This window comes from Rosa rugosa, chromosome 3 (assembly GCF_958449725.1).
Source record: "Rosa rugosa chromosome 3, drRosRugo1.1, whole genome shotgun sequence".
Classification (NCBI taxonomy): Eukaryota; Viridiplantae; Streptophyta; class Magnoliopsida; order Rosales; family Rosaceae; genus Rosa; species Rosa rugosa.
In genome coordinates, this window is record NC_084822.1 from 52,955,126 (window position 1) to 52,970,237 (window position 15,112).

Here is a 15,112-nt window from a genome sequence, read left to right on the forward strand (position 1 = left end):
GATGGATGGCGGGATTTTTTTTTTTTTTTTTTTTATTATTATTATTATTATTTTTTTTTTTTTTTGGTGTGTTTGTTGGTTGGGTTATGATATGTGTTTGCCATGTGTGTCACAGCCAGAGAGGCAGTGAGTACGGACAACCCAACTAACCTTCTCTCTCCTCTGGCATCGGGTCCCGGCTCGGCACAGTAGAAATACGGTGTAAAATACGTTCATCTCTTTTTACTATCTTCGACTTCGGTTTTTTTTTTTTTTCACTCGAAGGTTCTAATGCTCGGGGATTGGGAACCGTTAGATTTTATAGTAAACTACATATACCCCCTTGATAGGATTTCAAAACACCAAAAACTCCACAACATTTGGTTTTGAACATTTAAGGACAAAAGTTTACACTTAAGGACAATATGCTCTCCACTTGCCACATGTCATGAGTTAATTTACTTTTTTACCCTTAACTACTCATTTTGACTTGTAATCCCTTTATAAAGATTAAATCTTACAAATAAGGACAATTTGCTCTCCACTTGCTACATGTCATGAGTTAATTTATTTTTTTTACCTTTAACTACTCATTTTGACTTCTAATCCCTTTATATTATTTTTTTTTTCCGAGAATAATCCCTTTATGTTACTTCCCCCCCCCCCTGAGAATAATCTGTTTATGTTACTTTTTTCCCCCTTAACTACTCATTTTGACTTCTAATCCCTTTATATTACTTTTTTTTTTTCTTTTTCTGAGAATAATCCTTTTATGTTACTTTTTTTTTTAGAATAATCTGTTTATATTACTTGTTTTTCTTCTTCTGAGAATAATCCATTTATGTTACTTCTCAAAAAAAAAAAAAAAAATTCTTCTACACGTTGCTAAGAGAAAGAATCTCATACCTCACTCTCCTACTACCCTCATCTCATCGCCTAATCCTACTATTGCACTCGTCCAATCCTGCTACTACACTCGCTACACTCATACTCGTCAAGTTCTGCTACTGCACTTGTACTCGTGTCCAGTTTTGCTACTGCACTCATTATCGTCTAATCCTGCTACTGCACTCGTCATCGCCTAATCCTGCTACTGCACCAGTCCAATTTGCTACTGCACTCATACTCGTCCAATTTTGCTACTGCACTTATACTCGTGTTCTGCTACTGCTCTTGTACTCATGGTCTGCTGCTGCACTCGTCATCACCTAATCCTGCTACTGCACCCGTCTAATCTCACTACTGCACTCATACTCATCTAGTTCTGCTGCTACACTTGTACTCTTGTCCTGCTACTGCACTCGTCATCGCTTAATCTTGCTACTGCACTCGCTGCACTCGTCATCGCTTAATCCTGCTACTGCACTTGTACTCTTGTCCTGCTACTGCACTCGTCATTGCTTAATCCTGCTACTGCACTCACTACACTTATACTGGTCTAGTTTTGCTACTGCACTTGTACTCTTGTCCTGCTACTGCACTCATCATCGCTTAATCCTGCTACTACACTCGTCCAATCCTGCTACTGCACTCGCTGCACTCATACTCGTCCAGTTCTGCTACTGTACTTTTTCCTACGTGCCGGTGCTTTTCTTCTCACTAGTTTTATTCGATTATTTCTTGTGTCAGCACCCTTTTGCACCTCCACACAGTAGCCAATTTGAACCATAAACAATGAATATCATATCATTAACATAAACCATAAACTATAAAGTAGCAGATCAATTCAATTTGAACATTAGCAGATCATATCATTGACAGTAGCCGATCATATCAAAGTAAACCACATAACCTTAGTGATACTATATTCATGAATCTGCTCCTCATGTATATCAAAGTAAACTACAGAACCTTTTTTACGCCCCGAATTAAATTTTTCATGTTTAGTTGTTATTAAACGAGGAATGACAATTTTCTATACAATTTATTTAAGTTTCGATATTTTAGGGGCCCTAAAAGTTGACTTTTTAACCGGGTCAAAATTTGAAAAGTTTTTCTTCATGAAAATCGTAGAGGACGTTAAACCGAGCGCGTGCATATTTGGTTCGTAAAAATCGGACTTCGTATGCAAAAGTTATAAGCGAAATACGAAAGTTACTGTGGGTAGGTCAGAAACCTACCCAGCCACTTTTCTCTCTCTTCTTCCCCGATCTCTCTCTCTTCCTCTCTCTCCCCCGCGTCGGCCCTCTCCCATTTTTCCTTGATTTCTCCGGCATCCGGCAACCAAACGACATGCTACCACCCATAAAAGAACCATATCTTTCTACTCTTCACGTTGGTAACCGTGGGTCACGGCAAATTGGCCAGAAAACCATCAATTTTGGCCAAAACCGTCACTGTAGCAGTTGTGTTCTCTGGCGAAATTCTCCATTTTCCGGCCACTTCCGGGAGTGAAACCGGTTCTATTAGGAGCACCTCGAGTCACTGATCATCTTCCCTCAAAGATTCTAGCTGAAATTCTCACTGTGGAAGGAGAATTTGAAGGATTTCCAAATCGGTGATTTTGGAAATTGATGAAACTTGGGTTTGGGTATTGGACAGTGGCAGTGCCGTAAATTATGATGAAACTCGAGTATTTTAGTCATTTGTCATTAAAATTGGGAATCAGGCTTGATTCATTTGGCTTTTGGGCCTGGGCTCATGTCCTTATTTGTATAAATCTTTTTGCAAGTAGGTTTTCTGTGTTTACATCTTTGGTCATGTGCTACTATGTAATTTTCTAGTTTATACTATAATGAGATAATCTAACTGTTTCAGGTTCCAAGGTTTCAATACTTCAGACTATTTTAAATAACTCTTATTTTATTAATTGTTCTAAAAAGATAAGTCACATTTAGATAACTTAAAAAAAAAAAAAAAAACTTTTAGCCCACCCCACCTCACCCTTACATATGTCTGTGATAATCGAGCTCATGATCTTTACAACGTTGAAATTATAATTTACCAACAGATCACAACTCACCGGCATTTAGATAATTTAATGACAAGAAATGATAAGTGATCAATGAATCAATGTTACAGATTTGAATATACGTTTTAGGTTCAATAGTGTTGCAATTCTTTTGATTTGAGTTATAACGCAAGACTAGATGATTAAAATATATTTACTTACTTATTGTGTAATTTATTCTGATTTAATCACGAATTTTACTCTATATTATCAATGAGAAAGATGTGATTTTGTGTCTTTTAATAACACCGAACGTGAAACGGGCTACATCTAAGTACATGTGAGGATTTATGTACCAAACAAAAAAAAAAGTACATGTGAGGATTTTTTTTTTTTTTCAACCATATAAAATGATCATAGCAAAGGTAAAGTTATTGTAGACCACAATAATTGGGTATAAAGAATCATTGTATACTTACGCAGATACACACTGTAGAGTTCGTAACATGGTAACAGGTAACATGTGTACTCGCAATCTGACAAGATCTGATGTAAATGATGCTTATATTTTAGCTAATGATAAAACCTTGTCACTTAGCACAGACTGCACTTAAGATTATTAATTAGTCATAGATAATAATTGTGATTAAAAAATTCATAATAATGAGACATTGGATCAAAGTCCAAATTCAGATCCCAAAAACAATATATCAACCTTTTTTAATTTCAGTCTGTTGGCCTAAAATGACTGTGTTTCTTGGCCCATCCGGACCTGTTGCCACTTGCCACTGATACCCAATTACCAGGAAAAAAGATGACAACTATCAGATAACCCACACATCAAGATTCAAAGGAAGACTAGGCATCTATTTGTTCAATTGTTGTAATGGATATTTCAAAATCTAGAAGTTTTTACCAGATCTCAAGTTCAAGAACATAAATTGTACTTGTAATCAGTTTCATTTCCCAGTTCTTAAAGTGATGATCTATTTGATCCACGCTAATATCAAACAATCAAAAAGAGTTCAAAGGGACCAACTTTACACAGCTTGAATGGTATGGTACCGGTGAGGATACAAAACATTGACAACAAACTAAGCCACACCCTCTAATACTGCTCGTTGCAGTACTTCTTGAAGATCAAGGCTTCATCGGCCAAAAAGTCCCTGAAAAACTAACCTCTATAAGCACTACATGACAAGAAAGTAAAAAAAGAGCTAAGGATATACAAATTAAACAACTCACCATATTCGTTCAGCCATTAGCGATGCTTCCCATCTTGGGCTAAATGGATAATCAGTCAGCGGCAGTGATTTGATAGGCACACCTTGGGGGTTGAAATGCTACATCAGTACAAGAATAGAACTCATCAATTAAGAGATCTAGAAAGCTGATTGTTGCAGTACTTTCTCATCAGTCCTAGAATTAAAATACTTTGATAAGATAAATCAGGTTTTCATTAAGTATTGGTAACTCAAAGCTGGTAAAAATATTCATACACGGGCAGTTGATGCATGAGATAAAAGATACCAAGAATATTAATTTTACAGTATGTATATGTACAGTAGCAGATAGACCTTTAACCTTTGGTCTGAAGCAGACAACACTGACTACCTATATATCTAAGGTTTGACAATGATACTCAATAATCTACAGGTTGGGAGGAGAATATCCTTGCCTGGGAACTTTGAAGCACTATAGCTGGCGGTTGCTTTGGAAACTGAGTTGTAATTGTTAAATGAACCTATACAAACAAAACTCTCATAAGCTTGGCCAATAAATGTGGAAGATCAACTAACAAGTGCAAGGATGCAGCAAATACAACAAGTTTCATATAACAATAAGTAAGACCAACTAATACAGTATAACAATATCTATTTTTATATTTAGAGTAAAGTGTATAAAACTGGCATGACTTACAAGCTTTGCTAGATGTAGGCAAAATGGTAAGAAATGTGATAGTGCAGTATCAATTCATTGATCAATGACTTAGCATAGGCTTTGGTTTTAAGTAATATACATACAAATAGGATACAGTATGATTACGCATACCAGGAATGTGAAAACTCCAGAAGCAGCTAGAAACGTTGCCTTTCTGCAAAAGATCTGCGATTTCAAGATGAACAGTTACCCTTAGTGTTTCAAACACTTTGCAAAGAAGTATGTGCCTAGGATGCATACCGGATCAGCTTCCACTGGTCTTCCAAACTGAACGGCTAATGCCTCAATAAAGCGCCTTCTAACATCAATTAAGGAAACTGCCTCCAAAACCTTGATAACAAGACAAAGTTTACTAACAATTATGATACATTTCAAAATTACAACTCTATAGTATAGACTGAATAGATTCACCCGTGAATGAAGTGCAGCTGACCTGTTTTTCAAGAGTCTCTTCAAGAGGGGGGAGATATTCAGCCATGCACCTATTGGAAAAAGAAATATGAAAAAGAAGATCATCAAATGAACCAACACTTATCACATTTAAAGGACTAAAAAAATCAAACAATTTAACAGGGCAGAACACAGACATACATCCCCGTCAACCATGTAGGAAGTTTGACATCATCTATAGAAAATAGTGTCTTCAAGTCTGGTGTAGCTACTAGTTTTAAACGAGGAGCTGATGGGGTGGAAACAAATTTGTTCTCAACAGGATATATAACCTGCACCACCACATTATTGATATGATGTGCTGGAAGAAAAACAAAAAAATTTCTTCCCCCAATAGAGTTGGAAAAAAGGGGAAGGGGGAGCGAGAATAAAATTATCAACCTGCAAGTATATCTTCTGTGGATATATCCAGGGGCACCCGGGCACCATTTTGTTTATGTTCGTATCTACTAGGGGCACTGCAAATTTGACCTCCTCTGGCTACACTAAATTCAGAGGCATAGGAACCACATATACAATCAGAAGCTACACAGACCTATAGTCACCACCGATCTTCTCACAGAAAAAGGAAAACATAAACATATTCTTTTTTCAATTGCAAATACCTTATCATATCCGGAACTCAAGTGCATCTCAATTCCCTGAAGAAAAGTTGAAGGAATTAAAACAATCATCTGCTAAAGTAGCCGGTCAAAATGTTCCAAAGAAATGAATCAATTGATAAGTTGCTCCTGATTGAACTCATGTTGCATTCCAAGTCAAAATAATACAAAGACCAACTTCAATGGATGATAACTCAGTCATTATAATCTATACACCAGGATTTACAACCTCTGTCTTTCCCTTACAAAAAGCAAAGAATGAAAGTATCTTCAACTGGTCTCAACTAAATACTCACAAAAGTAGACTTCTTAGTGCATCCCCTCGCACTCGGTATATAAATTTAAAGTTCTCAGAGTCTGCAAGACAAACAATATTGAATTGAAACATTACCTCCCGAAAAGCAATTGTGCTAATTTCAAATTTCACGCGGTCATCTTGAACCTCTCCAACACGCTTCATCTGGTAGGCCATGTATTGATCTCTTAAAATTGGAACATGCAACTAGTTAGCAACAGCAACTCCAAAAATGACCGAAAACTTCAAAAGCTATACGAGAAACGGCCCTAACCTCAGTTCTTGAACGAGAAGCATGAGCTGCGTAGGGTCTCTGCTATCCCAACCACCCAAACGGTTCATGGGAGACTTCGGATCTTCACCATGCAATACAAGAAACTGCTGAAAACTTTCATCTTCAGGTCCGAATATAATATCCGGTGCAGACATCGGATACTCCGCATCAAATATAACATCCCCTGCCACACATCAAACACTCAGCAAGTAAATGCATAAATCAAAGACTTCATAAAATCACAAATGCAAAGAAAATTCACTCACATTTGATAAAGTCTAGACAGTAGGAAATGGCCAAGGTAAACCGATCAAGAACTCCGCTGTAGTCTTTGCTACCAGACCACTTAGGCTCAATCTGCAATGCAAAATTTTCATCACAAAATCATCCAAACAAGAAATTTCCTCCTTCAATTTCTCAAAACCCTAGAATATTCAGCCTAGTAAACTCAGCTTAGAGTACACGAATCAATAACCGTTAGCTTAATCGGAAGCAACACGTGAAATACATGCATCGGATGAGATTTAACTTTGGTATTTCGAAGTTTCTGGCAATTCGAATTTTGGTTTAGTAGAAATGAAGCAAAAGAGTTTAGGGTTGAAGAAGCTTATGCATTACCTTAGCGAGAAGAGGGAAGTGAAGAGCGAGGTGATTGAGCTGAGCTGCAATCAGAGGAGGAGAGCTCTCTGAAGACATGGCGTGCTTCGTCGCAGAGCGAGAGACCGAGAGAGCTTTGATCTCTCTCTGGGAGTGAAATCAGAATTTCGGGTAGGGGAGAACCGAAACGACGCCGTCGCGCTATGCTGCTCTAGTAAATCCAGCCCAGTTGAGAGTAGTAGTAGTAGTAGATCCAGGCCCAATAGTAAGGGTAAAATGGGCAAATGAGAAAGTGTGAAAACCCTAATAAAAAACGACTCCCGTTGAGGTTTCTCTTTATAATGGTATCGGCGGAGCCTTTGGAGCCAAAGCCACCAGTAAGTAGTCTCCTTCTTCTTCGTTCTTCTCTCTCTCACTCTCTTGGTTTTCGTTGTGAAAATTGTGTGAATCAGATGATGAATTTGGATTAATCATCTCACGACGGTCGTCTGAGACACTTTTGTGTGTCGACGCTGAAACGATCCAAGCTTCTGATGGTTTCCGATTTTTCCTTTGTTTTTCAGCTTTCGATTCCTTTTTTCTTGTTCATCGATTTAGTGTGCGGCAGCATAATGAGGATTGTATTTGTCCGACTAATTCATGAACGGATTACATAACCTCCTACTCATTCTGAATGCTCGTTCGCCGTAGCTTTTTTTCTTTCTTTTTTTTGGGCTTTTTTGTTTGTTCTAACACTGAAAGAAAGAGGCACAATGAGGATCCAATTTGTAGTGGTATTCATGAGATTTAAAGATCGGTGATATCAAAATCATTAGTCCTTTTCATTCTGAGTGCCTCTGTATTTTTTTATCTTTTGTATTAGGTTTTGGTGCTGATTTCTTCGACTTTCTATTTCTAACAGCTGTAGTATTCCATTCGACTTGGATTTTGGTGCCTCTGTTCCTGGAATTCATTTGTAGACAGATGCATCTGTTTTATGGTCAATTTTCGAAATAGATCATTTACCTTTAATCCTATTAATTAAAGCCCTAAATTCTTTTACCGGAGTGAGTTTAAACGGTTGAAAATATAATATGACTTTACCAATTGTTGAAGATAGAAAATAAGATTTTGGGTTTAGGGTTTATGGAGACAATAAGGCGCAAACTACTAAATTTTGTGGAAGTATCTAAATGAATTGACCGACTCTAAAAATTCGTGAGCTTTACATGTTGCTGGAAACTTAAGCATGGAACCATAATGATAAAATGTATTTTGTATATGATGACCCAAAATGCGTTCATTTATTTTCATCGACTTTGTATCAACATAAGCACAGCAGAGTACATTTACAGAGACAACTAGTTTTGATCTCAGTATTTGGAGGAGGGCTCATCTAATCTAGTGCCCAAACCTGCAAAACAAGCACTGCATTAGACTAACAGGAATGAAAATCATGATATAAGTACTGATATCGTGATGTTCACCTGGATTCTGCCATCAGAGGAACCTGCAAACAGCAATCCTCCGTCCATATCTGCCGCCAAGGATGTGATCTTGGCATGACCGCCGCCAGCTGTTTTGATGGAAGCAATTCTTGTGAACCTCTCTTTCAACCAAACCTCAATTATCCCACACTTTGTTGCCGTAAAGATCAAGTCATTGTTGGTGGCAATGCGTTGGATGTCAAATCCAGTTGAGAATGATCCTAATACCGCCTTGTTTGGAAGCGAAAATATCTTCCCAGCTGTTGCATCAACTGATGAACCGCCCGCATAGAGGATGCCATCATGAATCTCAAGGGAATAGAACATCTGTTTTCCCAAAAGCTTTCTTGTGCCGGTGTAGAATGTGCTTGATATATGTCTCCCCAAGTTGATCTCCTGCATTGTTATGTTATCTTCTGTGTAAGTTGATAAACACAAGCACAAGTCAGTTCTGTTATCTGATCGTAATTTTGATTTACCTGGATGCTGTAACCAGAGCAACCACAATAGAGGCTGTTCCCTGACATGGCTAGGCTCTTTACATATTTGTTGAAGTTTACATGTTTTTGGACCCCAGACCATTCATAAACCTTTCATATCACAACACAAAACAGAAGCGTAGGTGAGAATGCGAGATAAATAATCGAGTTTTGGCACAATTGTTCATACTATAAAGAGTAATGTGCATGTAATTACCTTCACTCCAGTGCCATGAGAAATGAAGCACGCCACTTTAGCATTCGCTACCAACTCATATACTACCTCTTTCACATCGTGAACCTGAAGGCAATGAATTTCTTCTGCTTTGATTGCCCACACCTGCAATGATCAGAAAAGTTCAGCCATTTAGAAGAGCTAGTTCCTTAGGAAACGAACTGATGTGTACAGAAATGATTTTGTGGAGGTCAAAAGCTAGTCTAGGCAAATGGCTTACCCGAATTGTTTTGTCTAACGAACCGCTGTATAATTTATCCCCTGAAGGTGAAATATAGAGGCATGTGACAGCTTTTGTGTGCTCGCGGACTTCTTGAATCAGTCTTAATACTTTCTTGCCAGCATCCCATACCTAAAACAAATATATTAGTCTCAGCTGTAAACAAGCAGGTTTTCAAGTTGAACTCTTCCAAGTGTGTGTACCTTCATAGTTCCATCAGAATGGCTGCTTAAAACATGGCCTTTTAGATGAAGTATAGATGTAACCTCCCCATTTGAGCTTGAATCTAGTTCAACCACTTCAGCACAGCTCCACAACTCTGTCTAGATTCCAGAACACTAGGAGTTAGTAATGTGTCATTGAAATTACTTTAAGCTAATATTCATGCTCCATCACCCTACTTACTACGTCAACAGATGACAAGTTCATCAGCGCTTTCATTATGTCACTCGCCACCACAGTGCTCCTCTTAAGCTTTCTCAATGTTTTGTAGATGCATTTAGCATACACTCCTAGTGCTTCAAGTGCAGCTGTACAATTTAGCAGTTGGTGTTAACTTCTAATCAGTTGGGTAGACAAGTTGGAATTGCATAATGTTTGCGTGTACTTTCTGCACCAAAATACCTGGTTCACTGACAAAAGATTTCAAAGCCAGGGTTGCTAAAATCTTCTCCTCCAAATTATTCGATGATTGAAGAACATTTATGAATTCTTCAAGCAAGGCCTTGCGAGCACTGATTTTCACACCTGTATCAGGAAGTACAGAAAGCATGTGTGTGAGCCATGTAGCTATGACAAGACATGACTTTGCCATCTCAATGGATTTACTCTTGAGGCATTCTTCCAAAGCTTTAAAAATGGATCCCTTCTCATGGTTGCAAAGTACAAAAGCAACTTTTTTCTGCCAAGAGCTTACTGCTTTCTCTTCTTCTTCCTGTATAAGCATTGAAGATGAGGATTCAATCCAGAGAGAAATACATAACCTATGAAAATAGCAAAACTCCAAATAAAAGCACACCATTGTCTCCATCAAATCACTGTCTTGTTTTCTTAGCCGCTCTGCCTTCATCAAAGCATTGTAAGGTTGATCAAACCCAGCAATCTTGAGTAACCAGGCTTCAGTGTATGAATCCCCGGATGAAGTCACACGTCCAGTAAGAGATAACAAGGCATCTAAAGCCATCATTTGAGAGTTTGAGAAGTCTTTCCTTCGGAGTGCCTCAATTAGTCCCTCTATAGATTCTTCCCTATAAATGCTCATCTTCCAAGGCTCAACCTAGAAACATGCAAAACATAAACTATTGTTAAGTTCCCTGGTTCACTCAGGAAAGCTGTACTCGAGATATAATAACTGTAGGTCTGTAGATGATGCAAAGGAGAGGCAAACCAGGAGATCAAGCTGAAGAAGGAGAGTAGCAATTGCAGGTTGCTGCTCCATTGGAGCCATTTGAAGATATACAAGAAAGGTATGCATTGTACTAAATGCTCCTTCGTCTTTAATCGTCTGCAAGATCTGATTGCATAATGTTCTCCTGACCATAGGCATTTGAGGAAGGACAAAATCAGTAAATGACTCAGTGAAGCATATATGTCTAATCCGATCTGCAAGATCTGATTGCATAATGTTCTCCTGACCATAGGCATTTGAGGAAGGACAAAATCAGTAAATGACTCAGTGAAGCATATATGTCTAATCCGATCTAAATAAATATACATACCTGTTCAACTGTACCAGTTCTGAGAGAAACTCTACACATATGCCTCTCACACCATCACTTCCAGCGTGAAATAGTTCGAGAACAGGAGACAGCTCAATTCTATTTGCTATCAAGTTCCTGCAAGTTTTTTCAGCTTGCATGCAGCATAATAGAATAGAAACAATGGACCTTCTTCCTTCTGGCCTATCTAAACACTTAACTAGAGCAGGTATACCACTCGCAGAAAAAACACTCAAAGCATTAATGGATCTGCTATTTTCATCTCCTCCCATCAAGACTTGCTCAAGAATAGCTAATGCAGCATCTTTGGGGTCCATTACTAATTGAAGATCATTTGATTCCTCATTTTTGCTCTGAATTAGCTGCACAAGGGAGGGTATAAGATCATGAGCTGAAAGCTGAGCAAACACCGGCCTCAGCTGGTAAATGAGAACAGCAGGCTCAGCTAGTCCATTCTTTAAAAGAGCAGCCAGGCAATCAAGGTCGGAGTCTACACTGGTAAGTGTTTCTCCAACACTTTCATCGGCAAATATTAGCTCGGAGAGGATGTAAATAGATGTTCTCAGGACTTCCCTATTCAGAGAAGCTGAAAGTATTTCGATGAATCCATTCACAGTTGTCAGCTCCGATAAGAATGTATGAATTGCAGGATCACTCTTTGAGTCCTTCCATAATCTGGATATTTCTAACACTGCTGTTTCACACTCTTGAAGTTTATCTGAAGTACACAGACATGCAACATGAGGCTTTAAGCCATTGATAATAGTCTCAACTGCAGCTTGAGATATCACACTGGTTGGTGATATAGAAACAGCTGCCTGCATAAACCTTTTGCTCCTTTGGCTGATATAATCATCGGTATTCCTATGACCCATGAAGTCACATGTTCTTTGTGGAGTTGTGGTACCAGAATGGACTTCTTTCACGGAGGAGCGGTGGAATGAGTTTCTTGGTGTTTCGTAGTATGCACATTCTTGAGCGAGTTCAGGATGCTGTTCTTTCCAAGAGGTTATCAGTCTTTTCAAAACATAGTTTGTTTTAGGCAGCTGAGTAGTTGTAGAGATGGGTTGCCGCGTAATTGGACAGGTTGTGTTTCCTCGTTTCAGCCATTCTTGGATTGCTTTTCTTTCGTATGTCTGACCTGTTTCAAGAGTAACTGGATCAATAAATATCTGGCCAGTGATAGGACAAACAAAATCCTTAGGTGGTCTTGACTTAGTAGTCATCCTCTCAGAAGATGGAAGTGAAACACAGCTCTGGCCTCCTTCATCATTTTCATTAGGTGGACTGCACATTTACAAAAATATAAATACAATAATGAGAATCAGTAATGGTCTTAATGGATATACATGCTGGTTACAGTTGCATATAAGTACCTATTTTTCGACGTTTTCACAAGCTCATTATTCATGCTTGATGTTCGGCTATAGACTTTCCTGCAACTTTTGGTAGTCTCCTAATCACATAGAAATTTTCAGTAAAGAAAAAGAATCCAGCAGTTCCATATAGTAAATGAAACCAATAGTGAATGATAAGTAAACATGCATGTTAGATTTAGTATATGTAGAGTTTGAGCCATACTATCACTTCAACATCAGAGTCTGCAGAGCTGATGCTGTAATCATTGCTCATGCCCGGAGATGCAGGCAAAGAGGTGGCAACAGCTGAATCTGTGATTTTGACAGACAGTAAACGCAATGCAGAAGCAGCTGTGTCTGGTTTTGGAGATGAAACTTTTGGTGAAGTTTTAGGAGAAATTAGTGGAGAAAAGATTGTTGGGCTATGTACTCGACTCCTGAGTACAGATGACTGTACTTTTCCTCCCGTTTCCTTCTCGTGATCAGAAGCCATATTAGCATCATTTGGCTCATAATCAGATTCATCTTCGTTCTCCTCGGGGATACATTCCTGGCATAATGCACAACATTATAGCTTTGGTTATACAAAATTCTAAAAAAGCATGAAATTTCCTCGACTTGTAAACAACTTTTTAGCCTTACCTGAGGATCCCATCCGACAGGCTCCAAATTTTGTGAAGATGGGGAAGTTAGATTCATTCTGTTTGAAAACAAATGTCCAAAAGGTAAACAATTATTAGCGCTCTACATAACCCAAGAATTGGACTAAACTTGCAAGAGGGTGAAAAACTGGATTAATTAACCTGTTTACGTCTCTTGTGCCATCGTTAGACTTGAGGATGGGAGAAAAGCCAGCACTCTTGGGCAAGATAGGACCAAACTTGACAAAATCAGGAATCGAGCGGCTGACCTCATGCAATGGAGTCATTGGTGGCTCAGCAATTGGCAACATTGGAATCACTTTCTTACTGGAGGTTGAATCAGATGTCATGCAATCCTTGAAGTACTTGGCATAAAGCCTTGTGTTCTCATCCAGTGACTCACCATAAAGCTGCTCCAGCTTTTGCAATTTCTCTATCTGATCCGGCCTCATTGAAAAGATTAAAGACTCATTGAAAAATTGATCAAGATCAGCTGTGAAAGACAGATCATGAGAATCAGGAATTACTTCCATCACAAGCCGGTGCCTCTGCTCCGAATACCACCCTATAATTGAGCTCATGTGTGGAAGAAACAAAAGTTTCCAGATTTCAGGAGCAAAATCTATCCGTGAGAAAAAAGGATCAACTGTAAACATCTCAATGACATGGAGAACTGAGTTTTGGATGTTATTCCTCAATTTCCACAGGTATGCTAAGTTGAGGTGTGCCCAAGCTGAGAGGTAAAAATTGGGGACTCCAGCAGTTTTCTGATCAGAATTCAGCATGGCACAAACTTGCAACATTTTTTCAGCATGGTCTAATCTTGCAAGCTTAGTTTCCATGTTTGAAGTGTCGATTGCTTCTTCAAGAGCCTCAATACCCCAATCCAGATTTGCTAGCACTGCTTGATCAGAGTAACGAACCTCGGTTTCTTTACCACAGGATCCATCTTCAGCTGCCAATCTTTCAGCACACTGTTCCCTGTGTTGGCTTCTCTGTTCTTTATTGATCAGCTGATCCCGAATAAAACCATCTACTGTGGTAATCAATACCCTAACAATGTCCTTTTGGTCCATTGAAAATCTATAGTTCTTAGCCATCTTTAAAGATACGAAGATCGAAGCAAATTATTAATTACTTCCCAGTGAAGTACTGAACGTACATCCAGGTCAACACCACCTCATTGCAAACTTCCAATTCATAACGGCTTCTCCCTTCTCTGCTCAATATTCAACAAAATATCAAATATTATTCAAATACTAGTTTAGTCTAGATGAACTATAAAGTTCAGTCTTCTGCAACTCGGTTTCTCAGAAACTCATGCAGTCAGTCATGCATAAAGGTTAAAAGTCTTTGTAATTAAACATACAAGACCGTCAACCAAATTAGTCAATACCATCAATCTACCAGTTTACACGTCTCGTAAAGTACTTGATCATCATCATACATATCAAACATCTGCAGATCATATATGAAACCATATATAACATGCAGCAACTCCAGACTCCTCTGCATGAGTTCATATGCAAAAATGGATGCATCTTGATCCTAGTCTTCATAATTTTTTGCAACACTAAGAGCTAGTAAATTCTGATTATCTTCCAACTTTAAGAACAGCAAATTAATTAATTAAGAATCAAACTGAAGTGTGAAACCAATAAAAGAAGGAAAAGAAAGGGCTTAAGATCGAGTGAGGAAAATGGTATTACCTTATTGATCGAAGAAGTAGCCTGCTCTGAAATGGAGTTGGTGGATATATTATTGGATGAATTTTTTTTTTTTTTTTTTTTTTCAATGCAACCTCAGTCGAATGGAGATGATGATTTCTTGGAGCAAAGGAAAGAGAAGACAAGCCGGCTGGGCTGGTGGGGGGACTGGTAGGCTGGTAGCAGCTGTGAGGCCGGCTTAGGCTTTCTGCTGTTGCCTTTGAGGTGATGATCAAAGCAAACCGTGGACTGAGCATATAA

General features: G+C 38.5%; 2 protein-coding genes and 3 non-coding genes across 8 annotated transcripts; 3 read left to right on the forward strand and 2 right to left on the reverse strand.

The window, feature by feature from the left end:
* Positions 1-3,738: 3,738 nt before the first annotated feature.
* Positions 3,739-7,232, reverse strand: LOC133736761 (uncharacterized). Of its 2 annotated transcripts, none has more exons than XM_062164354.1 (13): positions 7,050-7,232; positions 6,698-6,788; positions 6,432-6,615; positions 6,254-6,344; positions 5,866-5,934; positions 5,642-5,740; positions 5,402-5,532; positions 5,244-5,292; positions 5,051-5,140; positions 4,922-4,975; positions 4,548-4,613; positions 4,115-4,212; positions 3,739-4,035 (listed from the first exon to the last, which is right to left on the reverse strand). In XM_062164354.1, exons 1-13 carry the CDS (start codon positions 7,125-7,127, stop codon positions 3,978-3,980), a joined length of 1,158 nt encoding a protein of 385 aa, XP_062020338.1. In that variant the 5' UTR covers positions 7,128-7,232; the 3' UTR covers positions 3,739-3,977. The 2 variants fall into 2 exon arrangements, with proteins under 2 accessions (XP_062020338.1, XP_062020339.1); XM_062164355.1 differs by having other exon boundaries at positions 5,866-5,901; positions 7,050-7,230.
* Positions 7,233-7,473: 241 nt separating this feature from the next.
* On the forward strand, positions 7,474-7,567 carry LOC133741564 (small nucleolar RNA Z161/Z228). The gene has a single exon (XR_009862009.1). It is a non-coding gene; the product is annotated as a small nucleolar RNA Z161/Z228 (small nucleolar RNA).
* A 64-nt stretch (positions 7,568-7,631) lies between these two features.
* LOC133741645 (small nucleolar RNA Z105) lies at positions 7,632-7,701 on the forward strand. Its single transcript, XR_009862078.1, has one exon. It is a non-coding gene; the product is annotated as a small nucleolar RNA Z105 (small nucleolar RNA).
* Positions 7,674-14,403, reverse strand: LOC133736759 (putative E3 ubiquitin-protein ligase LIN-1). 3 transcript variants are annotated; one of them, XR_009859709.1, is made up of 16 exons: positions 13,308-14,403; positions 13,147-13,204; positions 12,728-13,054; positions 12,523-12,602; positions 11,147-12,433; positions 10,816-10,960; positions 10,447-10,704; positions 10,053-10,362; positions 9,834-9,958; positions 9,632-9,751; positions 9,429-9,560; positions 9,191-9,313; positions 8,974-9,084; positions 8,495-8,890; positions 8,353-8,421; positions 7,674-8,287 (listed from the first exon to the last, which is right to left on the reverse strand). XR_009859709.1 is itself a non-coding variant. In XM_062164353.1 (15 exons), exons 1-15 carry the CDS (start codon positions 14,243-14,245, stop codon positions 8,404-8,406), a joined length of 4,428 nt encoding a protein of 1,475 aa, XP_062020337.1. In that variant the 5' UTR covers positions 14,246-14,403; the 3' UTR covers positions 7,674-8,403. The 3 variants fall into 3 exon arrangements, 2 of the variants coding, with proteins under 2 accessions (XP_062020337.1, XP_062020336.1); XM_062164353.1 differs by having other exon boundaries at positions 7,674-8,421; XM_062164352.1 differs by having other exon boundaries at positions 7,674-8,890.
* Positions 7,772-7,865, forward strand: LOC133741565 (small nucleolar RNA Z162). The gene has a single exon (XR_009862010.1). It is a non-coding gene; the product is annotated as a small nucleolar RNA Z162 (small nucleolar RNA).
* Positions 14,404-15,112: the final 709 nt, after the last annotated feature.

Bases quoted from the DNA above. Each gene is read 5' to 3' on its own strand.
- LOC133736759 (XM_062164352.1), bottom strand. From the start codon at position 14,245: ATGGCTAAGAACTATAGATTTTCAATGGACCAAAAGGACATTGTTAGG. The intron at 12,603-12,727 runs GTATGGCTCAAA...CTATGTGATTAG, and splicing joins ACTCTGATGTTGAAGTGATA to GAGACTACCAAAAGTTGCAG. The intron at 10,705-10,815 runs GTTTGCCTCTCC...GCATGTTTCTAG, and splicing joins TTCTTCAGCTTGATCTCCTG to GTTGAGCCTTGGAAGATGAG.
- LOC133736761 (XM_062164354.1), bottom strand. From the start codon at position 7,127: ATGTCTTCAGAGAGCTCTCCTCCTCTGATTGCAGCTCAGCTCAATCAC. The intron at 6,345-6,431 runs GTTAGGGCCGTT...TCCAATTTTAAG, and splicing joins CTTCTCGTTCAAGAACTGAG to AGATCAATACATGGCCTACC. The intron at 5,533-5,641 runs GTTGATAATTTT...GTGGTGGTGCAG, and splicing joins CACAGAAGATATACTTGCAG to GTTATATATCCTGTTGAGAA.